Below are 26,062 nucleotides of genomic sequence, written 5' to 3'. Positions count from 1 at the left end.
AAAATATATATATACAAAAGGAAAAAAAAAGATGTCACTGTTTTCCCAAGTGCTGTCCAATCTGCCATCCATAGAGGTTGTGCCAGGGATAGTCCTTCCAACAGTAGAGAGGGATTATTTCCACACCTCTGAGCCAATGTTATATTAATAACTTTTAAGTGTTTTTAATTGGTAAGTGTGTCTCATTACAGTTTTAACTCTTACTATAAGTGAGGTTAAGCATCTTTTTACATGTTAAGGAAGAAGTTCTTTTTCTCTTCATAACCTTTGCCCATCTGTCTATTGGGTTGTTGACTTTTTATTCATGGATTTGTGGGTGCTTTTTTATGTTAAGGACATTGGTGCTTTCATTATGTCACAATTTTTTAAGAATATGTACAACGGTTCCACTTTTAATTTTATAGATGCTAAGTTTTATGTAGATTGCATGAAACTTAGAAACATGTATGCACATGACCGACTTTGAAAATATCTATCCATGCTTTAACTCTTTGCACCAGGGGAGGGCCCCAAAATTTTATTGATTTACCCCAGTGGTTTACAATACTATATACATTTTGGGAGTGTAGCTTCTATATACTGTATAGATAGAAAGATAGAATCAAGTTTATCCATTTTCCTACTGATGGATTTGTTTCCAGCTGTTTGCTCTTGCTGTGATGAATAGTTGCAACTCTTAGGCATACTTTGTGGGTTTCACTCCAGGATTTTGTCTCGGTTTGGCTTCTCTAGTAAACAGATTTGGAGGTTTGCTTGCAGGTCCTTACTGGGGAGTGCACTTTGGGACATCGCGTGTAAAAAATGATGAAGGATGATGCATCGGGTAGAGAGAGAAGTTAAAACGCAATGTAGTTACTACAGAAGCCTCAGTCCTTCCAGTTGTCCCACCCTGGGGGAGGAGGCTTGGCCCAAGACCCCTGCCTGGGATGTGGGTTGGCCCGAGGGGTCGTATATTCTGGGCAAGACAGATCTTTGCAGGAAGGGCAATTGCCTAAGAACTCAGCTGTGAGCTCAGCAGCCCCCAGAGGGGAAATTAGCCGATTTTTCTAAGAGGAAGGGCCAGGAGGATGTCCTCGGGAGCCACAAGTTCATTTCATTTTACCAGATTTCGCCAAGTTGTTTTCAAATTGATTGCACCAACTTCTACTCCCTTCTGCAGTGCTGAGAATTCTTACTGCTATTTTTCCTTTGTACTTGATTTTTCTGTGCTAGTGCTATTTCCTCAATAATTTGTGCAGCTCTTTCTTGAGGTGCAAATACGATCCCTTTGGCTCTATTTTTTATTCATTAAATTTTTTTCCTGTGGGATTCCAGGCATTTCTTAAATATTTATCTTTTCTTCTTAAAGCAAATTGTCTCGTAAGTCTATTTCCTTCTTTAAATTATATATATATTTTAAAGATTAGTTTACTTTTGTATACCTGAGCTGCGGTGTGTAGACCAGTGGTGCCAGGGGCAGGAGTGAGAGGCATTCACCAGAGATAGAGTGGGGAGCAGAAATACACTGCTGAGGGGAGCAGCAGGGGAGAGGCGAGGTCTGCCACACCATGTGGTCAGCTCCCTGGCCGGTGCTCAAACTCATGCTGCAGTGGCTGCTCAGTGCTGTGATTTAAACCCATTGCACCACCAAGAGAGGGCTGTTCTTTATATTTTGAATAATACCATTCATATTGTACTAACATAATTCATTTATTTTCAATATAAAACATCTTTGTATTTTTAACGATGTAAAACATATTCAGCTGCTATTTACAATCAACATCATTTTCAAAGCTGTGGGTCTCCTGACTCACTAGTTGTCAGGTCCATTTCATGCAGGTTTATTTCTTTGTTTATAATTTTGTGAACTTTTTTGCATTCATCCTCCTGATTTTGCATCTGCTTCTTCCAGGCTCCCCAAGGATCTTATCAGCTCAGGATCTCATTTTCTTCCTTTTTTCTTAAATAAACCTTTTACTTCAGAAGTTTGAATCATTGCAAATATTTCATATTCTAATCATCTTAAGATTGCTCTCTTCTTTTTCATCTAAATATTATATGGAGCATCATTAAAAAGAGACCAGGTGACCAACTACTGTTCCCAGGGTTTTGTGCATGGGTAAAAAAAGATTTGAAGACCCTATATTAAGCCTGGCTGTGCTTCTTCCTAGCTGAGTAACTCTGGCCGGCTTCCTAATCTCTGTTATTGTGCTTCCTCACCTGCGAAAAAACAGGTGATACTGCCTTATAGGTTGTGAGGAGGCTTAAGAGGTGATGTGTGTGCCGAGGACAAAATAAGTGCTTAATAAACAAATGGTGTCACTTATTGACAGCAATGTGAGGTGCTGGGTGCTCTCTGTAGCACCAGCAGCCAGGTAACAATAGAAAACTGGTACGTGGCCTGCTCTCTGTAGCACCAGCAGCCAGGTAACAATAGAAAACTGGTACGTGGCCTGCCAGGACTGAATTCTAGCTAGGTATTTGGTATTATGAATTCTTACATGTCCAGCATTGGAAAGAGGACTGACCTTGAACAATGAGACACAATCTTCAACTACCCACTAGCCCCCCACCCACAGTTCCTAATGAGGATGTGGGAAAGGATAAGGTGGTGAGAAAGAGACTAAGCAAATCAGGATCCATCATAAACAAGGCTATCAATTTCAGAGATGCTCCTGATCCAAGCATTCCACCTTTTTTTTTTTTAAAGATTTTATTTTGGCATACATAAATGGGACAAGCCAAAGGTGCAGGGGCAGTGAGAGGATTCACCAGGGACAGAGTGGGGAGCAGAACAGCAGATCGACAAAGTACACTGCTGAGGGGAGCAGCAGGTGGGCCAGGAAAGGTCTGCCGCACCATGTGGATCACCTCCGGGGCTGGGAATCGAACTCACACTGAGGTGGCTTCGGTCAGCTTGCTGTGCTGTGTCGTAACCCTTGCACCACTAGGGAAGGTCCTCCATCTCTTCCCTCTTGTTCTCCTGGGATGGTCACTGTGTGGGCTGAGATGAATCATGTCACTGAACAGAATTCAGGTTGCTCTGCCCAGTTGGCCAATCAAGAGAAAACAGGAAGGCAAGTTGGACTGGCCCATTGCCTTAAGCTGTGGATCTTTCTGGGATTTCTCACTGTGGGCTGTAATTTGTGCTCTGTTGTTGGCTGGTTCTCAGCGTTCATGTACCCCTCCCCCCCACCCCCCGATTCCAGGCCTGGAAGTCTACAAACTACGTTTCTTAGACTCCCTTACAGTTGTTTTTCCAATGGGAAGTACAGGCAAAGACTGAAGACAGAGAGAAGGGAGGACGTGCCCTCCTCCACGCTGATGGCATTTCTTCAAGGAGCAGCTGAGCTGGGTCCAGGCTTCTGGCTTGGGCGGTGAGGCCCAGGGGTGACCGCAGTCAAGGTGATGTGTGCACCCTGCAGGCCAGATGTGTTGTGTGCGCACTTTGGTTTGACAGAGGTCAGCATGAGGCTTTGGGCTCCTGGTTTCTGCAGTATCACTGGGTACTGCAGGGACAGTGGCCCCTAGATGATACTGTGTCCAGCCCAGCCTGGCGTGAACCACTTCCCAGTTACTCATGTTGCTATGATCTCGATTTTCCCACCTTATGGTCTTTCAGTGCTTTTGTTAATAATTCCCCATAGTAAACGCTTATTTTGAAACATTTAGCGGTGGTGGTTTTCCTGACTAGACAAACATGGGACTTGCGTCACGCTGTAGTCACACCTGCTGGTTGCTGAGCGGAAGGCTTTGTGAAGATGGCACCACTGGAAATGAGAGGAAACTAAGGAGAAAACTCTGCTGTCTTGAGGGGGCGGTAAAAAACTGAAAGAATGACAGGCTGCGGTTTTGCAAGTCCCACACACCAGCCAAGGCTCAGGAAGGGCTTCCCGGCAGGGCCCCCGGCCAACCTGGCTGTGCTGTCACCACACACCCTATTTCATGTTTGTACCCCATCTTCCCTTCCCCGCCGGCAAGAATGCATCTTCTGTCTCTACCATGTCTTGCTGAGATGAGTGGAACAGGAGGGGGAAGGGAAAGGATGGGAAGTTCCCAGAAGCCAGAACCAACCCTCCTGGCCAGCACCCCAAAGTCTCGCTTGGCAACCAACTTTTATCCTCTGAGCACTGGTTATAGGTTGGGGGAGGGAGTCCCAGCAGCCCACAGTAGAAACACAAAGAACTGAGAAAGGAGCCTAAATCAATTCTTAAATATTTAATTCTCATTTATTTAAAGTTCCGTCAGTCTGTGTACACTATTTATATTAAAAACACAGGAAGCTGGGGCTCCTAGCAAAAATATACATTTCAATTTTGGAGATTGTTCAGACACTGAGAAGGGCTGTATCCTCAGCACCAGACCCGGGTGGGGGATGGGCAGGAGTGGTGGGAAAGAGGGGGAGGGTCAGGCAGTCTTGCCTTTCACAGCACTGGCCCAAAGAAAGCACCCCTAAAGCAAACCCCTGGCCAGCTCAGGATAGGCAGGGAGGGAGGAGTCTTGCCAGTAGTGTGTTTTCTGGGCATGGAAAGCCATGGCGGGCGCTGGCATTGGCAGGGCAGAGCCCAGGTTGGTCTGCTCTCCTGGGGGGTTTCTTCCCACAGCTGCAGTCAGCCAGAGGCCCCCTCCGGTGCCCAGGGAAGAGCACCAGACAGCCCTAGACACACGGGCTCTAACCGCAGGTGTTCTACCATCTTGCTTTGAGATCCTAGTACGTTTCCCCCAGTTTCCTCACTGGGAAAGCCCCGACTTCTGTTTAGACACAGCACCCCAAACTACCCTTTAGCCCGTCCTCTGGAGCGAGTGTACTTTGCCTGGGAGCAGGAGTCAAGAGGAGTGGGGCTGGACCTGGCAAGGTCATGGCCACAGAAGACGTGCAGAGTTCCAGGTGACCAGCTGGGCTGAATGCAGTGGAGGAGCGGGCAGCAGGGCTGCTGGGCCACTGCAGCATCCGTTTACCCGGCATCTCTCACGAGATGGGCTGAGCCTGTAGGATTCCCCTGCCCACCAAGGTCTCCAGTCCAGCCCTGGGAGTGCGGGCACGGCTGGCCCATCCAGGTGCAGCCCCGCTGGGGGCCCACCCACCTCAGGGAGCAGAGGGGGTGGGGGAGGGTGGGGATGAACCTGCAGGTAAAGTGATCCCAGTGCTCGGGTGCGGGCTGGAGTGGCAGCTCTGGGGAGTGTGGAGGGGCGAGCTCAGCTGAGCTCAAGCCAGTGCCGGTGTCTCCAGGCTGGAGAGGATCGCTGCACGCGAGGCCAGGCCCTGGCACTCAGGGGCGCTGCGGTGCTGACAACAGACAGACAGACTCAGTGGCTGCTCAGGGTGGAGGGAGGGGCTGGGTGCTATCGGAGGGCTGACCCCATGGCCTGGGGTCACAGTTAAGTGCACTGCTCACTACTTTCCACCAACTTCTACCTCCCTGAGGTTCACTCCTCTTCAATGGGAGCATCGGGGCCCCCACCTGGAGAAACCCCACTTCTTTTCAGGCTGGGGGTGGTGCCCCCCAGCAGCCAGCGCAGGGGGCCATCAGCAACACTGGCCTGGAAGACAGATGAGAAGAACGGAAGCATGTTGGGTGTCAGTGGACTGGGGTGTGCTGTTGGATAGGGTGGGCTGGGTCAGGGGTGCGGCCTCAGCCTCAGGAGGGCAGTGACCATCCATGCTAGCCAGGGCCACGACCAGAGGCCGCTGCTGTAGTCAGCCGAGGCCAAGCTCAGCCCTCCCAGAAAGCTGAGTCCAGCGTTTTAGTGTTTCTTTGGATGGCTCACGTCCTTTGCTGTGAAGACAGGAGCAGAGTGAGGCCCCACTTCCTCCTGCTCCAGAGACAGCGGGGGCAAAAGCAGAGTTCCTGTTCTATGCTGCTGGTGAAATAACACAAAACTGTCTTACAGAAAGAAACAGGGACAGACATGGGATTGGGGAAAAGGGAGGCTGAAGGACAGAGGAGAAAGGATGCCTATAAAGGGGAAGGGAAAAAACAAATTAGAAAGAGGAAGTGAGGAACTGAGAAAGCGGGAGATGACAGAGGGCGAGGAGGAAGGCCACGCCGGGAGCAGCGCTGTGTTCTGCACACGAGTGTGTGAGCTCGCTGCTCCCGGTGCTCGGGGCTGGTCAACGGAAAAGGGCAGGCGCCACCTGTCCTAGCGCTGTCCACCTGGCCCCTGGTTCTTGACGCCCCTGAAGACTGGCTGGGAGGTGCACCCCTCAGTACATGTCCTTATAGATCTCCTGGAGCAGGGGGTGCAGCGAGGTCTCAGTCTCAGTCTTCTTGATCCGCTGCATCATCTGGGCATGCTCAGTGACCAGCTGCCGCAGGTCAGCCATCTTCTGCAGCAGCTTGGGGAAGAGGTACTGGGCGTCAGGGTGGTTAGCCTGCAGGTGGAACTCAAGGGCTCGCAGGATGGTGTCCTGGATGGCCTCCACTTGTGGCACGTTCATGAGGCCTGGCCGGTCTGTGGGAACACAGAGCAGAGTTGTAGGAGGGAGGGGGCAGAGGAGCTCCCCTCCCCCACCACATGTGGGTGACACAGTCCAGGGCACAGCAGGCCCGGCTGTGACAGACCCAAGCTCTGCCCTGCCAATCACTACCTTGCATTCTAGCTCCTTCCCTGGGGCTGGCCCACCTCCTTTGTTGTTTTCTCCCTGGCTTGGCAGACAGTATCATGGTGAGAGACTCACCGCCTGGGTCCAATTCCCACCTCTACTATAGAGTAGTGATGTAGCTATAGGCAGGTCCAAGGCCACTCTGGGCTCAGTTTCCTCATTTGTAAATTGGGGACAGCAGAAGTAACTCCTGCTCAGGGATGTTGTGAGGAGCAAATGAGTTGTAAACTAGAAAAGGGAACTAGAACAGCATCGAGCTATGAGGTATGCTCAATGTCATTATTAGCAATGATTATACATGTATTGTGTTATAATTGGAAAAATGGAGATGAAATACAGAAGATGCGTCCACCACCAGCAGAACCCTGTAACATGCGGGAGGTTTCCTGATCTCTCATCTAAGATGAAGCTAGCTAGTCTTACGTGAGCAGTCAGTGCCTGGCACACGTGCCATGGCCACCACTGCCCAGATACTCCCCATACCGCTGGCGCTCAGCCTTGTCACAGCCACCCCCATCCTCGGCAGGGCTAGCTGCTCCCCCCTCACTCACCTCCACAGAGAATGATGGCCGCGATGAAGAGAGCCAGGTCACTGTCATCAAGTTCCAGGGCATTGAACTTGACAGCAAATTCGAACTTGGGCTCGATGATATCGCTGAAGGGCTTGCGGAGGCTACGTAGGAACTCACGGGTGACAAAGCCAGTGCCATTGGCTACCAGGAGCCCGTCTTTGTTGACAATGGAGGCTAGCATGGCGAAGATGGCTTCATGCACGCCGTACTTGAGAAGGGTCACCTGGTCGTTGAGGAAGAGGTTGCTGAAGCTGGGGATGCTCTTGGCGAACTCGGTGAGCTCACGCACGGTCTCTACTGTGGTGCACTGGCAGCGGTAGAAGACATGCACGCTGATCTCCTTGTAGGGCGGCAGGCCGTTCACCAACTGCTTCCATACCAGGCCCTTCTCTGCCTGCCACAATGTCTCGATGTCGTGGATCACAAAGGGCTGAAAACCAGGTCCTATTAGAGGCCTGGCCTCGGGGGACCCCTGCCCGTGTGCTCCCCATCCCCCCTTCCTGTACCATGATGTTAGGGAAGGGAGGAGGCCCGGTTTTCCCAGGAGTCAGGCAGGTGGCAGTGGGGCCCCAGCCCAGGACACTGCCAGGCCGAGCAGTGACACTCACCGCTGTGTGGCTGGCCTTGCCAGTGAGGATGCCGCGGGCCTTCTTTTTGGTCATGTTGAAGTTTTTCAGGTAGGCATTATAGATGTGCTTGGAGAAGGCCTTCAGGTCAGCTACCTGTGGGTTGTGCCGACTCCCTTCACTTGCTGTCAGCCCTGCCACCAGCTTTCTCTTCTCAGCCTCCGGCATTCGGCCAAAGCGGATGGCTGCATGGGGAGCGGGGGAAAGTCATTGAGAAGCCTGCGCATGGGCCAGCACCCTAACCAACCGCCTCATCCCTTTACAGATACATAGGCCAAAGGTGAAGACACATTTCTGAGCCCAGGGCACTCAGAAGCTCCAGAGCCAGCAAGCTGGAATGTTGGGGAACCTTCCCAGAGTGTAAGCTCCAGGCGGCAGGGATTCTTAGTTATTTAGAGCCCCCACACACAAGGGGTCTGAACCACAGCGTGACCAAGTCCCTGTAGCAGAGCTTGGAGGAAGACACTTGCACTTGAGTTCCAGCTTGGCAGATTCCTAGTCATGTGGCCTTGGGCAGGCTGTTTCACTTCTTTATTCAGGAGAAAAATAGGGCTCATACTTTAAACTCACTAGGGTGTCAGAACAATCAAATAAATGTATCCATGAAAGTAAGCACTCAAAAACTGTAGTTATGGCTTCTCTCAAGAAGTGGGAAGAATTCAGTCAGCCTTGAGATCGCCTAGGAAATCTCCCCACCCAAGAAATGGGGCCTGGTAGACAGACTGAGGGGATTGCTCAAACCCAGACCTGTCAGACCCTGTCACCAAGGAAAAGCTGCACACAGAGGACTCAGGTTCTGCCACCTCTAAGATGCAGGACAGGTAGGGCACCATGAGTGGAGACATTTAAACAACAGGTTTGCTACTGTACTCTGGGGTCTGATCCTAAGGGATAGAGAGGAGGAAGGGAACTTTGCAAAGTCTTACTCTAGGGATCCAAAGGTAACTGCAGGAGGCCTGGAGCAGAGGTCAGGGAGGCACTGACTCTCCAGAGTGGCTGGCCTCCAGGAAACTCCCGCTGGCTCCTGGCAGCTGACACATGCGGTCATCTACTGGCTCCTGCCTGACCTCAATAACCAAGAGAGCTGAAGGGATCCCAGGTCTTGGGAGTAGCTTTTCATGTTGTGTCAGGTCATCTGAGCTGGGCCTGAGGTTCTGGGAGTGGTGTTATTGGAGTTGGTGTCAATGGCCAGCAGTTCCCTCTCAGCCACAGTGAGCCAGCCTCGGGTACAAAGAGGCAGTGACTGCTCTGGGCCTAGAACCCACGGTGGATGCTGGGACGTCTGGGAGAGACAGCTTTGGGACAGCTTGTGCTGGCCTGAGACTCAGGGTCTGTGTCAGCAAAGTCAACAGCTGACACCCCGACAGCGCTTGCAGTCTGGCTGTCTGAGGGCACCATGAAACCTGGACTCAGGCTACGTGGAGCTGGCAGTCCCTGCGCCTCGCCAGGGTTGGCGCTCACCATTATGTGACATGCCCAGTGCCAAGCATTTCTGGAAGCGGCAGTACTGGCACTTGTTTCGGTTCTTCTTCTGGATCTTGCAGTTCCGCTCACACTTCTCATATTCCAGCTTCATGCGGATTGTGCGACGGAAGAAGCCCTGAGGGACAGTGAAGAGGGGAGGTAAGACCACAAGGGGGAGTGGTTGAGAAGCTGGTGTGACCCAGTGGGTTGTGCCAGCAGTCCAACTGTGCATGAAGATGAAAAAGTTCCAGAAATTTGGAAGTAAGAGGAAATCTGCGGGGTGGGAGGGAGAGAGAAAACAACCCCAAAACTTTTGAAATAATGAATGTAATATGCCATATTTATTTTATTGTTAAAAAGATTTTATTTATGCACACAGGAAATGGGGTACAGGCCAGAAGGCACAAGGGGGTGAGTGGTTTCACCAGAGACAAAGCAGGGGAGCAGAACAGGCAGATGTACTGAAATACACTGCTGAGGGGAGCAGAGGGTGAGAGGAGAGGTCTGCTGCGCCATGTGGGTACACGACAGGTAGTCAGCAGGGCAGGCCTGAAAAGAGAACCCCTTCTAGCCAGCAGGGCCCAGCCCTGAGGTCTAGGATGGGCACAAGGGCCTGGCTGCCTGTCAGAAGGAATTCAGTGGTAGGCACTGTCAGGGCCCTGCCCGGTAGTAGGAGGATTTCTCTGGCAGGTCACCTCACCATGTGACCATAGTCCCTATGACCAGCCACCATCTCCCCCCGCACGTACCTTGCACCCCTCACAGGCATGAACACCATAGTGGAATCCTGAGGCCTTGTCCCCACACACGCGGCACTCCATGTTGAGGCTGCCACACGAGGCCCCATCGCAGCCCATCTGCAGCTGGTCCAGCAGTGAGGGCGGCGAGGAGCTCCGGGAGAGGTCTGTGGACACACAACATGGGAGGGGCATCACATTCTGCAAGGCCTGGCGGTCAGGGGAGGTGACGGGAGTCCATGAATCTGAATCACAGAGCCCTGGTCAGTCACTATGTGGCCTCACATAGTTTCTTTACCCAGAACATTGGGTCAATGACAGTTTTCTGGGAGGATGGTAAAAAGCTTCCAAAGCCTTCTCCCTGGACCTAGCAGCAGGCAGGTGTTCCAGAAACCGCAATATTACAATGTGGGTTAAGTCAGAGCCTTCCTAGGCTGAACTCACCAATTGGAAGGCTAAGTGTGGTGGGTCAGGGAGATTGTATTTTGGGAGGAGGAGAGCAAGAGGCAAGCAGCTATGAAGCTCTTCAGACTGTCCTTCGGAGGGGCTGTGTGAGGTGTGCTTTGTGGTGACTGCTAGCGTACAGATCTCTGCACCACACTTCCCCCACCCCCTGGAAAACATCTTGAGTAGACAAAGCATGAGAATCAGTCATGATTGCGGCATAGTGACTTTCCCCAAGTTTTTTCTATTAAGTGTACAGACGGCTGAATGAGGTGCTGAGCGTCAGCTAGGGAAGCAGCTGGCTATCGGGATACATGCTGTCTGATTGCAGCAAGAACTGCTGGGAGTCTCTGCTCAGTCTCTGCCTTGGAAGCTCAGACATCAGCTCTTTCCCTTGGAAAGGGGGGCTGCCCTTGGAAAAGGGGGCTGCCCTTGGAAAGGGGGAGTCAGTCTCCTGACTCCCAGCCCAGCGCAGGCTGTAATGGCTGTCAACCTTCCCTGATGACCAAGCTACCTCCCCAGGGCAGGGGCCAAATCTCCTATTGAGAGCACTGCACTAAGGGAGACCCCAGCCATGGGAATGAACCCAGACTGACATTTTCCAAGCCTGCTTCGACTCTCTCACCAACATGGGTCACCTTGCAAAAGATCTCCATTTTTCTATCACGTAGAAATGCGCCTTATCCCTCCACGCCCACTAAAATACTCCACTCCTCTCCGAAGCCTTTAAGTCCTAGGAGTGACAGACCCCCTTCTGGCCACAAGAACAGGGGCACAAGTACCTGCCCAATGGCAGACCCGGCAGAGTGCTTCCCCTTGGGCTGGTGAAAGGTGGGGCTGCTAAAATGACCTGTCCGGGCCAGTGCTCTAACTCCCTCCCATCACTCATTCCCTTGTGCAGCCACAAGCGGCCCAACTACCCCTCAGCCCAGAGTGGGGAGCGTGGGCTCCCTCTACCTCCCGGGCACAGTGTTGTGGGGGAGCCTGCAGGCTGGGAGGGCGAAACTGCAGTTGCTCATGTCAGTGCTACTGGAGCAGGAGTGCCACAGGGCAGGGCCTGCTGGCCACGAGACAGGTTCTCAGTGGCTCTGGATTGTGTCGTTCCCCAGCTGCCTTGAGGTCCTAGGCTCTGCACCCACTGGCCGGAGGCACTGAAACAGGAGCAACTGAACGCACGTTACTGGTCTGGGAGAAAATGAGATGATTGTTAAAACACTGAGACCTGCACTGCAGCTGGGCCAAGGGCTTCCGGCACTTCCTCCCCTCTCTGTGTGGTCTGTGTGTAGGTCTTGTGGCACTTCTTAATAAGCAGCGGTGTTTCTGTGGTTTGCATGCCTGCCCCTCTGCTTGACTTTGGATCCCACAGCCACTGCCACCACCAAGTCTAGTACATGGGACTAATGACCTCAGATTGTTCTCTCTTACTGGGCCTTCCTACAAAGATCATTTGGTTGCTCTAGGCAATGCTTTCTTTTCATGCAATAGATATCTGAGGAGCACCTAGGTGTTGCAGGGCAGGACCCAGGCTGCTGTCAATTACTTGAAGTCTGAGAACTTGGACACAAAGCAGAGAGTGGCAATGCTGGCTGAGGTGCAGGAGTGTGAAGGAACCATCACCCAGGAAAGGCGTAGTGTGGGAAGGTCACCATTCCCTTCTGGGCTCTGCACCCCCTCCAAGCTGGCTTCCAGGTGTTCAGAAACAGCACACAAGGCGAGAAAGAACTCAATTCAGGAGTGATGCAGCCTGAGTCCAAACAGGTGTCCTGGGCTCAAAACCAGCCTGCCCCCTGTACTATGGAGATTGAGGCCTCAGAACTCTGGATTGTAAGGAGACACTGCGAGTAGCTCATAAGGGCCCCTGTCAGGCAGAGCTGTACCCTGACAGGCCCAGGCAGTGTGGGGTCCTGTGAGATGAGTGTTTGCAGTTTGGGGGTACATTTTTCAAAGACAGCTTCTATTTCTTCCTGACAGAACAGCTGGCTTAAAGGTTTATCTGAAATTATCACATCCTGCCCCACAGGAAGGTCAGCAAAATGGACCCTCTTCTAGGACACAGGCTCTGAAGGCCCTACCACCTCCCTCATGGCCTCCCTGGTAGAGACTGGGTTTCCAAGAGGTCCCACCCTGCAGCAGGAGTGCCTGCCTTGGTGCCACCCACACGTGCTGGCTAGAGGAGACACGGGGCCCTGGCTGGAGGGCTGTCCTCCGCAGCCCCAGCCAGTCCTCTCACCCAGCGCCTCGCCTTCTCAGAAAGCGTCCTTGCTCATGTGAGGGCCACCAACCAGGCCCGGAGCCCTGCCTCTGAATTTCCCTCTAGTCATACCCTGCCTGACGTCCCAAACATGTCCTGAGGGTCCACCTCTGACCACTGGTGGAGAAAGGAGAAAGAGACAGCGTTTACCAGGTCTCTGAGCGCCCAGCATGTTAGTGTCTTCAGGCTTGTTGACATCATTTCCTATCACTCTGGATGAGAGTAACATCCACTGGAGATGCAGAAACAGCCCAGAGGGGTTAAGGAATCTGCCCTTAATACACGATGGGCTGGGCCTTGACCGTGACTCGACTTACCCACAAAGGCTGTGTTTGTACCCAAATCTTTTTTAGTGCATACCTACTGTGTGCTAGGCTCTCTACCTCACACATTTACCTCACGTGACCCTTAAAGCAACCCCTCCAGTAGTCTTCTTACCCCCATTTTGTAAGCGAGGAACTAAAGCTCAGGTTAACAAGCTGATGTGGCTCGAAGGTTAGTTGCCTGTGTCAGCTTGGCCAGACCACGGTACCCACAGTACCCAGCTTTTAGTTCAATAGTCTAGCTGTTGTTGTAAAGGCATGTTTTAGATGTGATTAACATTTAAACCATTATTCTACATAATGTGAGGTAGTCAAAGATAAAAAGACCAAGCTCTCAGTAAGGAAGAAGGAATTCTGCCTCCCGACTGTCCTTGGACTGGAGCTGCAGCAGTAACTTCCCTGCTGGCCTATCCTGCCGAATTTCAACTCTCAGGCCCTCACAATTGCATGAGCCAACAATCTCAATTAACCCCTCTCTTCACACCCACACTCACTCATTACTGCTGATTAAGGATTCATTATTATGAAAAACAAGACAATCACTGCTGAGCTTGACACCATGCTGGTATGGTATCTGGTTTATGTTGAATGTCTGGATTCAACATAAACACTGGCCCTACCACAGCATGACGTAACAGTTGTACCACCTTTCACTACAAGTTGACAGACGCCACTGCCCCTGTTCACACGCACGTTCCTGCACTTCTATCACGGAGACACTGGCTGTCAGGCCTTTGCATGTGGCAGCCCTTAGTACTTTGCGAACAACTTCTCAGGTCTGCAGGAGTGTAGGGCTGAGTTAGCCAGCATTCTCCTCACTTCTATTGTTCCATTTGCCTGACTGTGGGCTCTCCAGAGCAGGCACTTGGTCTGTCCACTAGTGAATGGAAAGTCCCTTGCCTGGACACTCACCACGCAGTTGCCGAGTGCTGAGTAAGAGGAAGTATCCAGGCCGGAAGGAAGGACACTTAATCTTCACCAACCCCACATGATGACCCCTGACCTCCTTCTTGGGCACGAATGGGGTGTTTGTCATTGGAGCAGGAGTAGAAGAGGACAGAGTGGGGTACTAGCACCGGTTCTATTCCTCTATCCCGCGGAGAGACCTTGGAGCAAGCTGCCTCCTTGCAGAGTGCTAATGGTGAGGCCTGTCCTGTCAGCCTCCTGGGGGTGAGGAGGAGGTGCCTGGCATGCAGAGAGAGGAGAGGGATGGTCTCCCTTCACCCTACCCCAGCATGTGCTCTGAGAGGAAGAACCTCTGCAAAGTACCAGAATTTGCTTTGCAGGCTCAAAGCAGCATGGCTCACAGCCTTAGGCCCATCTTAGCTGCAGATCCAAGAGGAGTCTGTCTGACCTCAACAGCTCCCATACTGCTTTAAGTCAGATACCACTGACGCCACCCAGAGCCCATGGGGTGAGTGGGCCTGCTCCCACACCCATGGCCACTGGGGGAAAGCAGCAGATCCCCTGCCAGCACAAAGCCTCTCATGAATTTCCTGTGGGGGAGGGGGACGGGATCAGCTGGCAGTTTGAGACAAGAGGAGAGAAGTAGCAGGTGGGGCAGTAAGCAGGAAAAGTCAGGGGCTGAGGAGAAGATTCTGGGTGCCCTCGAAGGTAGACATGAAGTTGGGCTGATGATGGAGATGACGACCGAACTGCACAGGGACCAGAGGAAAATGTCTCCAGTGCTGCTGGTAGTAGACAAATAAAGGAGAACCAAAAAATGAAGTACGCCAAAAGCTGTCTGGAAGCACAAAAGTCGTGTTAATTACAGTTGTTTATACTAACGGCTTAGCACTGATGCCTAATTATGACACGACGTGGTGATGATGTACGTAATCAGCACCAGACGGGTGGGCTGTGATCACAGCAATCACAGGTACATCCCTTGTGGGTCCTGGTACAAGTGATGACCACACACACAAATGTTCACTTGTTAAATTCTCACAGATGCTCAAGCCACACGAGGTCCTATGTGTTTTACAGAAAAGACACAGCTCGCCCCAGGTTTGCAGCTGAAGAGCGACGGAGCAGGGTGTGGACCTGCGCTGACTGCGCTGCAGTCCTTAACTACTTGGCTCTCTGCAGCCCGTGACGCTGTGTGCAGAGGGCCGCGCCTCCTCCTCACCTGTGTAGCTGCTGGAAGGTAGTGCGCACTCTGGTCCCCCATTGAGCTCTGGGGCTCCTTCTGCCTCTGCCACTTCCTCTTTCTCCTCCTCTTCCCGGACCTCAGGGGCTTCCTCCGGTGGCTGCTCCATGGCTGATTTCCCCTCGGCACCACGCCTGCAGGCCCGGTCATAGCTCTGGCATCATCTGGGTCTGAACGCAGATGGACCTCTACAGGGCAGTTCCTGTCAGCCTGGGCAAAGGGGGAGACAGAAAGTTGGGGTGGCAGTGAAGAGAATGTGGGGGTGATGGGAGCGGGGCATGCTCAAGGACTGCCAACTGTGGGGACAGCATGGAGAAGGTTCCCTTGCTCCAGCACTTTCAGAGCAGGAATGACTCATCCTTGCGGTGACACCATGGTCTCAGCTCCTTGCACCACAAGCCACTTCCCCTCCCGCCTTTTGACTACTTGGTCCTGGTGGCGGGCTTCTGGGATTGAGGGCAGTCTGTTAACCAGAGAGGGTAGCGCAGCACTGTGCCAGCCTCCCCAGCCTCCTCAGCTGCAGCCTGCTTTCCCAGCCTCCTGAATCTACCAGAGCCACACTAGGATGACTTGGGGGCCTTTTGCAAATTCTCTATTCCCTGAGGAGATTCTGGTATGCATCACACCTCCCAGAGCACTCCTAGGTTCAAGAAGAAATGCTCTACTAAGCCACCATCCTGAAGGGGTAGGCCCCAGTTGACAGCATATCTGCAATTAGACCCTCAGTGGCAGAGTCATCAGGGGACAGGAGTGATACTGTCCTGGAGTGCTTCCAGGGAGGTCACAGGGTGGTGACCTCCATATCCACATCACCGGGAAGGGTAGTTCCAAACCCACCAATGCCACAGTGGGAGGCGGTAAAGTATGAGGTGCTGTGGAGAGTCATCCTGGCAGGAAAGAGAAGGGAGATGCCCTGAGAGTGGGGAGGATTTTGACCAGGGGAGTCGGCATGGAACTCATCTTGGGGAGACAGCATAAACAAACACTCAGAGGCAACACAGTAGGGACTGGTGAAGAGTTGTACTGGGGAGAGCGTGGAGAGCTATCAGAGAGGACTGGAGCACTGTCCAGGGAGAGGTGTGCTGTATGCAAAGTACTTTGTAGCTCTGGAAGTGAGCTGGCCGCTGTATCTGGCAGAAGAATCAGAAGCAGAAAAGACCTCCTTGAGGAAGATTCAAGCACTTGCTGAGCTTCTCCTGGATGGCTCTCTGGTGGCACAAACTGAACCTACTCAAACACACCAACTTCCAGCAAACCGCCCTTCCTCTGATAATTTCTGCTTTAGTGACTCACTGACCCACCTATTACCTGATCAAAGTCCGGAGGTGGGAGTTCTTTGAGGCTCCTTTCCTAATTCTGCCCCAGGCAGTACAGTGGAATCACTGGGGAGTTTAAAAAAATGCGGATGTCTGGGTCCTGCCCCATAGAGTCTTATCTGATTGGTCTATGGGGCAGCTTGGGCAACGGGAGCTTTATTTTAGATTGCCCTGGTGATTGTAATGTATAGTCAAGCTTGAGAAGCATTCTTGGCAACAAGCTTCCAGCTGACAGAAAGCTGTTCCTCTAATCATTCCTTTCCATGAGGCCTTCATTTTCCCTTGTCTGAACTGACATCATAACCTCTCAGATGGTCTCCTAAAGGCAGTTTAAAAATGTAGCTCTAGAATTGGGAGCTGGGAATCTATAGATTTGGGGAGCATCCTTTTTGACACAGGAAGGGATTCTGTTCCTAAAAGGTAAGAGCAACATGTTATGGGAGGACAGAGAAGAGGCATCAGAGCAGACAACAGGGCGAAGAACAGAGGCAGGAGAGACTTGCTGTCTCAGAGAGAAGGGTACGGCTGTTTCTGGAGGGAGAGGTGAGCTGTCTTCAAATGCTGCAGAGTTTAAGGGTAATAAACCAACACATGCGCTGGATTTGGTCACTGTGAGGTCATTAATGATCTGTGAGATGAGTTTTGGAGAAGTGGTTGGGAAGAAAATCTGGACTCTGAAGAATAAGTAGTAGTGAGGAAATGGAGACTAGTTTTTTTGGTAATTATGTCAAGGAAATAAATGTATGACATATTGCTGGCTTGAGAAAGTAGCAACGCCATTAAGAGATTTCTTGGAATAGAGAAAACTTGAATGAGGTGTGGGTAGAGGGGAGGTATGTGTGGAATTCTAAAGAATCAAGGAGAAGCCAGAGCAGGATGATTGATGGGAAGGGAGAAGTTGAAGGGCACAGAATAATATAAAGACAAAGACATTTCACATCAGTGTGTGGTAATGTGTGTGTGGGTGATAGCTAGAGCTCACATAAAATGGCCTCACTTTCTATAGTTAAAAAAACAGGAGGGGTGGTTGTCTAAAGACAGGCCTTGAAGAAAGACAGATGTTCTGGATAGAGGCACTTTGGTGAACATGAGAGGGAATCAGCTGGAAAGGAGTAAAAGGAATCAAAGCAAAGTTATAATAATTAAAGCAGTATGGTATTGGCACATGCACAGACAGTGAGAGGGAATACAGAGTTCAGAAATAAATGTAAACACATATGGAACCATATTATGTTATAAAGACAGCACTTCAAAGGCAAAAGATGGATTCTTCAATAAATGGAATGGGACAACTGAGCAGCTATCTGAAAAAAGATGGACCCCATTTCACACCTTATACCAAGATGATAAACTCGGGAAAATATCTACACTCTCATCGACAACAGACTAATTTCCCTAAAATATTTCCTACAAATTAATAGAAGACCAGCAATTGAACAGAAAAACAGTCAAAAGGTATTGAAAATGTATACAGAAAACATAAATATGGAAAATTTGCCTTTTAAACATGAGAAGGTATTCAATATTGTACAGAGAGATATGAATTAAAAAAATACTGAAAAATAACTTTATAATCAGATTAAAACTAATGCTAACATGCTGTTACTAAACAAAGGGAAACATCATCTCACAAACCCCTGGTGGAAAGGTAAATTGGTACAATCTCTATAGAGGGTAATTTAGCTACATATATCTAAATTATGGGTGCACGTTCCCTCTGACTCAGAAATATCACTTCTAGTTTGGTTGTATCCAACAGTTCTACCTCTACTTATTTGATGATAAAATAGTGCAAGGTTATTCATTACAGTACTACTAACTACTAAGAGATGGAAAACAAGTCAAATGTCCACTGACACCTCTGTCAATTTATTTATTAAACAAATTATGATATTGTCACAGTGGAGACCTTCTGGAAGTTGAGATTGAGCAGAGAAAAAAAAAAAAAAAAAGAGCCTGCTACCTTGCCTGGAGGGCTTCAGAGCCTGCCAGGAGAGGAAGGAAACAATTCCGCTGACAGGCCTGTGGACTACAGAGTCTTGGAATCTTGAGAAGAGTTCATGTACCAAAAGGTACAAATGTTACAGGCGAAACTAGCAAGATCATGTAGTGATGTGGCTCCCGAGGCCTGATATGCCAAATGCTGGAAGTTCGATCTAAGATGGAAAGTTCCAACAAAGCCATAAGAAATTCTACTTGATTATTCTGTCCTATGAGCTTATAAAAAACAGACCAAATAGAATGGAATTAGACATCAATGACAAATATATTTTGCTGTGCTACTCAATAGAATTGGGATGAAGGTAGAGAGAAAAATGATTCTTACTTATTGTTTAAAAAAAACAATTTATGCATTCAAGAATTGGGGTATAGGGCGGTGAGAGGATTCACCAGAGACAGAGTGGGGAGCAGTGAGTGAGACAGGAGGGGTGCTTTGCTATGTGAGTCATCTCCCTGGCTGGGGATTGAACTCTGGCCACAGTGGCTGGCAACAGCTTGATAGCACTGAGACTTTAATTCCTGCACCATGAGAGAGGGCTTCCCCCCCACCAAAAAAAATGATTTTAATAGTAGCTTATCTTAGACATCTTTGAGATTTTTTCCTCTTTTTATCTTGCACTGTTTTCTAGACACAGAGGACTCTGTCATACTGCCTATGCATAGTCAATATCCTGAGACTAGTTATTTCTTCTGAATACACTGCAACCATGGGGTAAATCGTCCATTGAGGCTAAACCCCAGCATCCAGACATCTGATTCTCACCACCATGAAAATGGTGACAAAAGTTGAAAGTGGGCTAAATGTTAAGAGGAACTATGAGGTGCAAATTCTGAGTCAGTGGTCAGGAGCAAATTCACAGTTAATCAACTCCGCGAAGCTTTCGAAACTCCACCCCCTCAGCAGTGGCAGAAGGGAAATAGGAGCAAAACTGAGGCTTTTTTTTTGGCAATTAAGTTGCTGGGGCTTCTGATGTAACCTTCTGGTGAGGCATGTCTGTGGGGAAGCTGCCAGTTTGCCACGTAAGCTTAGACCCTGATCTTGGTCTCTGCTCGGGATGCTATCCGGGGTAGGACAAACAGCTCCTGGTCACAGCCAGCCTGTAAATGCTCTTTCTCTATCTTAGCTCTCCCTTCTCTCACTCCTTGTGTGAAAACATTCTGTTATTGTTCCTTCCCATGTGTCTGTTTTTGGGTCATGTCCTTGTACCTTACAAAAAAACACAGTGATTATGCTTTAGGGTTTCACTTCTACTTCATCTCCATGCCCCCTCATTTACTCTTTCTAAACCCTGTCTTTTCTGTTCTCTCTATGAGAGAAGTTTAGAACTCAGCTCTGAATTTTAAATTCTAAAGCTTATGTTCCCTTATTAGGAAGAAAACTTATTTATTTATTTATGCATACAGAACTGGGGTACAAGCCACAGGTGCAGGGGCGGTGAGAGGATTCACCAGACACAGAGTGGGGAGCAGAACAGGCTGACCAACAAAGTACACTGCTGAGGGGAGCAGCGGGTGGGTCAGGGGAAGTCTGTCATGCCATGTGGGTCACCTCCCTGGCGGGGATCGAACTCATGCTGAGTTCTTCTTCTTACTGCTGTGCTTTAACCCCCTACGCCACCAGGGAGGGCCCATGTCCTATATTCTGCAGAAGAATGCAGAACTCACTGAAGATGTACTCAAAGTTGTATCTGCTTGTAAGATAACTCTGGAAGGCTACACAAAAACTGGGTGCAGTGTTGCCTCTGGGGTGGGGGTGTGACTGTTAGTCACTGATGGGAGATTTTTCACTGTACTTTTTTCTTTTTTTACAATAATTCTTCAATAAAATATACTTGCTATAATAATGCAATTATTTCTATATATTTATTAAATACTTTTCATTTAAACAGATATATATATGTATATATAGTATATATATATTTATCATTTTGTGCATTTTCCATCGCAGTTATAATCCCTGTGGGCTTCTCATCACCAAAACCTTTTATAACTTAAAAAAAAAAAAGATTTATTTATTTATACAGAGCTGGGGTACAAGCCAGAGGTGCAGGGGTGGTAAGAGGACTCACCAGAGACAGAGTGGGGAGCAGAACAGGCAGATCAATGAAATACACTGCTGAGGGGAGCAGTGGGTGGGTCAGGAGAGGTCTGCCGTGTCATGTGGGTCACCTCTGAGGCCAGGGATTGAACTCGCACTGAGGCAGCTGCACCCAGTTTGCAGTGCTGTGTCCTAACCCTGCGCCACTAGGGAGGGCCCCCTTTTGTAACTATTAAACTCCAAACTATAAGCATCTTACCTCTAAAAATAAGTTAAACTGGAATCAAATCAAAAGAAAAACTTAAACACAGAAGATAAAAAGAAGAGCCCAGTTCAAGTCCTTTTATTTTTCAGGAGATAGCTGGAGATATTAATTAACTTTACAGGCATTATACATAGAAAAATTAAGACACCATAAAAATGTATAATTTTCAAATTATTACAGTTGAATGGGAAAACTTGGATCGGGTCATGTAAGACTCTAGCTTTCTCACTGAGAAGATGGGACTATGGAGACAAAACAACTAAATACAGTGTAGGATGCTGGATTGGATTCTGGAACAAAAAGAAGACAGAAATGGGAAATCTCCTATGTTCGGAATGAAATTTTGCTTAGTTCACTTTTAATATTATGGTACCAACATTCCTTTCTTGGTTTTGAGAAGAATTATGTAAGATGTTAACACTAGGGGAAGCTGGGGGAAGGCTACATGGGCATACTGTATGATTTTTACAGTATCCCTGGGATTCCAGACTTTTTTTTTCCAAAATAGGTTAAATACGCACACACACACACACACGCACGCACACACACACACACACACACCCACCCCCCCCTTTCTGGCTTCCCCTGAAAATGAGACAGACCTGGTCACTGGGCATCTGAATGCCCCTGGCAGCCAATCCAGGAGCTGAACTGCCCCTTTGGCTAGACACACACTCACCACTGGCACTGCCCACTGCTTCTTGCTATCAACCCTAGGCCTTTCACTTATCACATGCTTGAGTTGTCCCTGTTGCGGGGATCTGAGTGCAGACAACATAACAGTTTTCAAGGCTCAATCCCTGAAATCACCAGTCCCTGAGGGAGGGAAATGCTCAGAGGTGAAATCTGGCTTTGTGGTTCTGTGGACAAGGAGTAGCCTGGGGCGGGGTGTGTGGTGGGTCACTCCCCAGTGTCTACCCAATTCCAGCCCCCCTTTCTTCTTATTGAGATCAATTTTTCTTGGAATTAGTTACATACCTAGCTAAATAGTCAATTTCCCAAGCTCCTTTGCAGCTACAACACTGATGAACAATAAGTAAAAAGAAATCTACTGGGAGAAGTTTCTGAAAAAAACAAAAAAAAAAAACAAAAAAAAAAACCATTCTTTTCCAATAAAGAAACAAAGCTTTACCCTTCCCTTTTTCTTGCCAAAAATAGGAATATTGTGGCTGGAGGTATAAAAGCTACCTCTGAGCAGGAGAAAACAGGCTGGGGGGTGGTGCAGACAGGAGCCTGGGAGCTGTGACATCACAGAGCTACTGCATGAGCGCTGGAATGCCTACCTCCTGGCTGCCTGGCAGCTGAGAAACTCAAAACCTCTCTGAGGAGGCACTGTTGGTCCAGTTGCAGTTGCATGCAGGTGAACATACTCCTAAATGAAATAGGACACTTAAGTCAAGATAAGGGTGGGATTTGTGGGGAGGCAGCTGACAACCACCAAGGGTACTTTGTGACTGCTGTGGCAAATATTAAACACTAATTATTTAATATTAAAGTGAATACTTATTTGGTTTATTATCAAACAACTTACTGATAAAGATTAAGACTAGTAAGTTATTCAACTAACAAGGACCAGAATACTGGCTCTTCGGGCTCCACAGGAGGCAGGAGCAACTGAGAGTCTCAAGCAAGCCTATGGCTGAAGGGACCTGGGAGGCTTCTGAGGGGCAGCACTGGGGGGGTGGGGCAGTGATGAGAGCAGGGGCAGATGACGCAACTTCTGAGAGCCACAAGCAATGGCCACAGGGAAAGTGGGATGAGGCTGATTTGAACAATCCTTTTGGGCCCATTGAGCGTTGGCTCAGTGGACACAGGGAGGAATGCACACCAACCTGTGGAGATGACAGCCAGGAAGAGGGGAACACGGGGATCTGGGCTCTCCTTACCCCCGCCTTAGCAGGTGGTAATAGGGAGGAAAAACTGCAACACTGCCATGTACTGGTAACTGACAAAACATTTTTTTAAAAAAATGATTTCTTTATTTATACATACAAGAACTGGGGTACAGGCCAGAGGTGCAGGGGATGAGAAGATGCACCAGAGACAGAGTGAGGAGCAGAACAGGTAGATTGAATGAAAGACACCACTGAGGGGAGCAGTGGCATGTCAGGAGAGGTCTGTTGCGCCATGTGGGTCACCTCCCTGGCTAAGGATGGAACTTGTGCGACAGTGGCTGTGGACAGCTTCACAGTGCTGCGCTTTAACCCCCTACGCCACCAGGGAGGGCCCTGACAAAACATTTTCTCACATAGGCCCTCTGATCCCGAGTGACCCTGGGGAGATAGAACAGAGTTCCCTGTCAGGACTGACAGTGGGCAGGAGCTGACTGAGCAACAACTCACCTCAGGTGGTCTGCTCAGTCCTCAGGTGGTCTGCTCAGTCCTCACAAGGCCTGCCCTTGCCCATACCGAGAGCCTGTGAGCTCCCCTGTCAGGTGAAGAAAGAGATGAAAATACAGACCCAAGGAGCATGACAGGTGTTCCCTGGAGAACATGTCCGAGAATGAAGCAGAAGATCCCAGGGCACCAGAAACAAGAGTCCTACCTATCCTAGTCAGCTTCCAGCAAGCTACGGGCATGGGCCACCTTCCACAGTTCTCAGTTTCTCAGGGTGTAAGTGGTTGTCTCTCGGGATCAAGTTAGGGCCCAGAATCCCAGTTGGACATCTCCCTCCAGACTGATGGGTGCTTCCTTGAGCCAGAATCGAAGCTGGACCACTGTTCCAGAGTGTCGGAACATGCCAGGCTCTGTATATACTGTCATGTCTTGTCCTCCCAAGAACCCTAAGAGTCAGGAACTGTTACGATACCCATTCAGCTGACAAGGAAACAACAGAGAGAGGGACAATAACGGGCTCAAGGTCACACAATAACTGGAGGAGTAGGATTTTAGTCCAGGTAGGGTGGCTCAAGCCTTAAGCATGAACACTGTACGTCTTGCATACAGTGTTAGGTGAGACTGGACCAGAAGCGCTATGTCCCTGGCCTTGCCGGTCTGGACACTACCTTACTCTCGAGGCTTCATTTCTGAGTCTCCCACCTAGTTGCCAGTTGCTAAACATTTCTGTCAAGAACACCTAGTCAAAGTCCTCCAGGATAGTCCCGCCAGAAATTGACAACTGTATGCTAAAGAGAGTCACAGCCCAGCTCTCTGGTTCTTTCTCCAGTCCCAATCCACTTGTGCTTTGTTCCAGTGTCACTCCTTGAACACGGAAGCTTGCACTGGCATGCCTTCACTAGTTACCTTCCAAGATCCAGCACACACTCTGCTTTAGGAGGCTGTCCTTGATGAATCCCATTCTCTTTCCCACTGCTGCACTAAGCCAGGCCCTCCAGATCAACGATCACTGCACCACACTGCAATGTCTGTTAATTGGTTTGGCCTCAACACGCTACTGGTTTCCCAGACAATGTCCTCTATCTTGCTGAAGTAGCGTCCCAGCACCTCACCTGGCATTTAGTTGTGCTCAACATATACTTGCTGCAATGGACAGACCAAAAATATTAACCACAATCACCGCAGAAGTTACAGCACCTGTCATATATCCGTTTTCATGGATTACCACTCTTGACATGCAACATTCCACAGAAGTTAATTCCACTGGATTCTAGATCAGGCCTGAGGTCAAATTCTGGTTCTAACAGAAATGTGACTAGGGACTCAGGGCAGAGTTGGAAACCAAAGAAGGAGATGAGAGGAGCTGGACCAACCAACTACTGGAGTCTGTCCCCACTAGGGAACTCTCCACTCACACTGGCAGGGAGCAGTGTTCACAATGCCAAAATTTTAAGACTCAGAAGCAGCATCATATGACAGTCACTCGACAATCGGTATGGATGAGGAAGCAAAGAACCAGAGACCACACTGGCCTGGACAAAACAGGGCAGTCCTAACCATATGAAGCTCCAAAATCAAGGAGTCCGGAGACCCACCCACACTCCTGCCTTCCAAGAGGTCCCTGAACAGCTCTTGCATTTAGTTGCTCCTGGGATCCGAGCAGCCTGCTCTGCTGTGGTCCAGGAGCCCAAGTCTTCGCCCAGGAAAAGGACAACGTTTCAGGAAAAAGACAAGGCTGGTGGATTGACCACTGATGCACCTCTTGCAGCAGGGGAGGAGTAGGGTGATCGGGATGGAAAGAAAGACATGGGAGAGCTGGGTGGAGTATGTGGATGGTGCCACACCTAAGGGGTAGAGTAACTATAGAAAGATGACCCACGATGTTGGAAAATGAACAAAGCAATACATTTAAAAAATGAAAAGGAACAAAACAAATTCTGGCACTACCTTATTCCTTCTCTGTGACTTGGGGAAGCCACTAACCTCAGCTTCTCAGCCCTGAAGCTGGGATACTACCACGTAAACTAGCAGCTATCATGAGTAAATACCACACAGCAACTGCTTAACAGAGCTGAATATACCGTAAGTGTCCAACAAATTAAACTGTGGCTGCTACTATCTTTTCTCTTGGCTTGTCTGCGGGGATTATATGGAGCAAGTGATAGTCCAGATCCAGAAATGTGCTGGCCTACTAGCATTCCAGGGAGCTAAACGAACAAATTTTCCAGCTCTCTGCCTTACAAGCATCTGTGAGAATACAGGCCTAACAGGGCATGTGCTTCAAACTCTCTTTCACTCCCAGCCTCACCCAGCTGACCCAGTTGCCGTCATTTCTTCCTTCTCCCACTGTAGGGGGATGAGGGTCAGCAGCCTCCAGAAAAAGGGCTGAGGTTGCCTCTGTCTCTGAAAAGTGCTTTTAGGATCAGAGACCTTGGGAGAATAGGCTTGGCTGATTTGCTTCCATATTTTCCAATCAATCATTAATGTGGGTTCTGACCCAGTGCCCTGGTTTTCCAGGCCAGCAACTCCATGATACTCTCTGCTCGCCATTTGCCAATCCAGATCACCCCACTCTCCTCAGAGTACAGGAGAGGCCTTGCTGTGGTCTTTGCTGGAACGGATTCACTGTAGCAGTGACACAAGCTATGCAACCTCTATCAAGTGACATATTCCAGATAGAGACAGAAGTGCTCTGAAAAATCAGACTTTCCACGCTAACTTATGTTATGACCTCCCTTTTTTGTATAATTAAAATATCAAAATATTCTGAGCAACCTTCAGTTTACAATTGGATTACCTCAGCTTCATAAGGCGCTACCTGGCCCAGACAAGCAACCACTGCACCAGGGTGAGAAATTGCTCTTGAAGTCAAAAGTGATCTTACAATTGGCTGATTGATAAAAACAACTGGCTGTTATTGCAAAGTCAATATTGAGGCAATAGTGGAACATACTCTT

General features: G+C 49.4%; 1 protein-coding gene across 3 annotated transcripts in view; it reads right to left on the bottom strand.

Moving 5' to 3' along the window:
* Positions 1-4,225: 4,225 nt before the first annotated feature.
* The window catches only part of PPARD (peroxisome proliferator-activated receptor delta), a 79,245-nt gene continuing 57,408 nt past the window's right edge, over positions 4,226-26,062 (bottom strand). For 2 of the 3 annotated variants that reach the window (XM_012723533.1, XM_012723535.1), the window contains 6 exons: positions 15,129-15,359; positions 9,995-10,149; positions 9,243-9,381; positions 7,764-7,966; positions 7,135-7,585; positions 4,226-6,432 (listed from right to left, as the gene is read on the bottom strand). In XM_012723533.1, coding sequence (XP_012578987.1) covers positions 6,185-6,432; positions 7,135-7,585; positions 7,764-7,966; positions 9,243-9,381; positions 9,995-10,149; positions 15,129-15,258 — 1,326 coding nt within the window. In that variant the 5' untranslated portion in view covers positions 15,259-15,359 and the 3' untranslated portion in view covers positions 4,226-6,184. Of the gene's footprint in view, positions 6,433-7,134; positions 7,586-7,763; positions 7,967-9,242; positions 9,382-9,994; positions 10,150-15,128; positions 15,360-23,111; positions 23,177-26,062 lie in introns of those variants that run through there. The other variant, XM_004673414.2, reaches the window with a different exon arrangement.

Source organism: Condylura cristata, unplaced genomic scaffold (genome assembly GCF_000260355.1).
Source record: "Condylura cristata isolate star-nosed mole 26May11 unplaced genomic scaffold, ConCri1.0 scaffold00001, whole genome shotgun sequence".
In the NCBI taxonomy this organism is placed as follows: Eukaryota; Metazoa; Chordata; class Mammalia; order Eulipotyphla; family Talpidae; genus Condylura; species Condylura cristata.
Note: the sequence above shows the minus strand (reverse complement) of the source record. Positions and strands in the feature narration are given on the sequence as shown.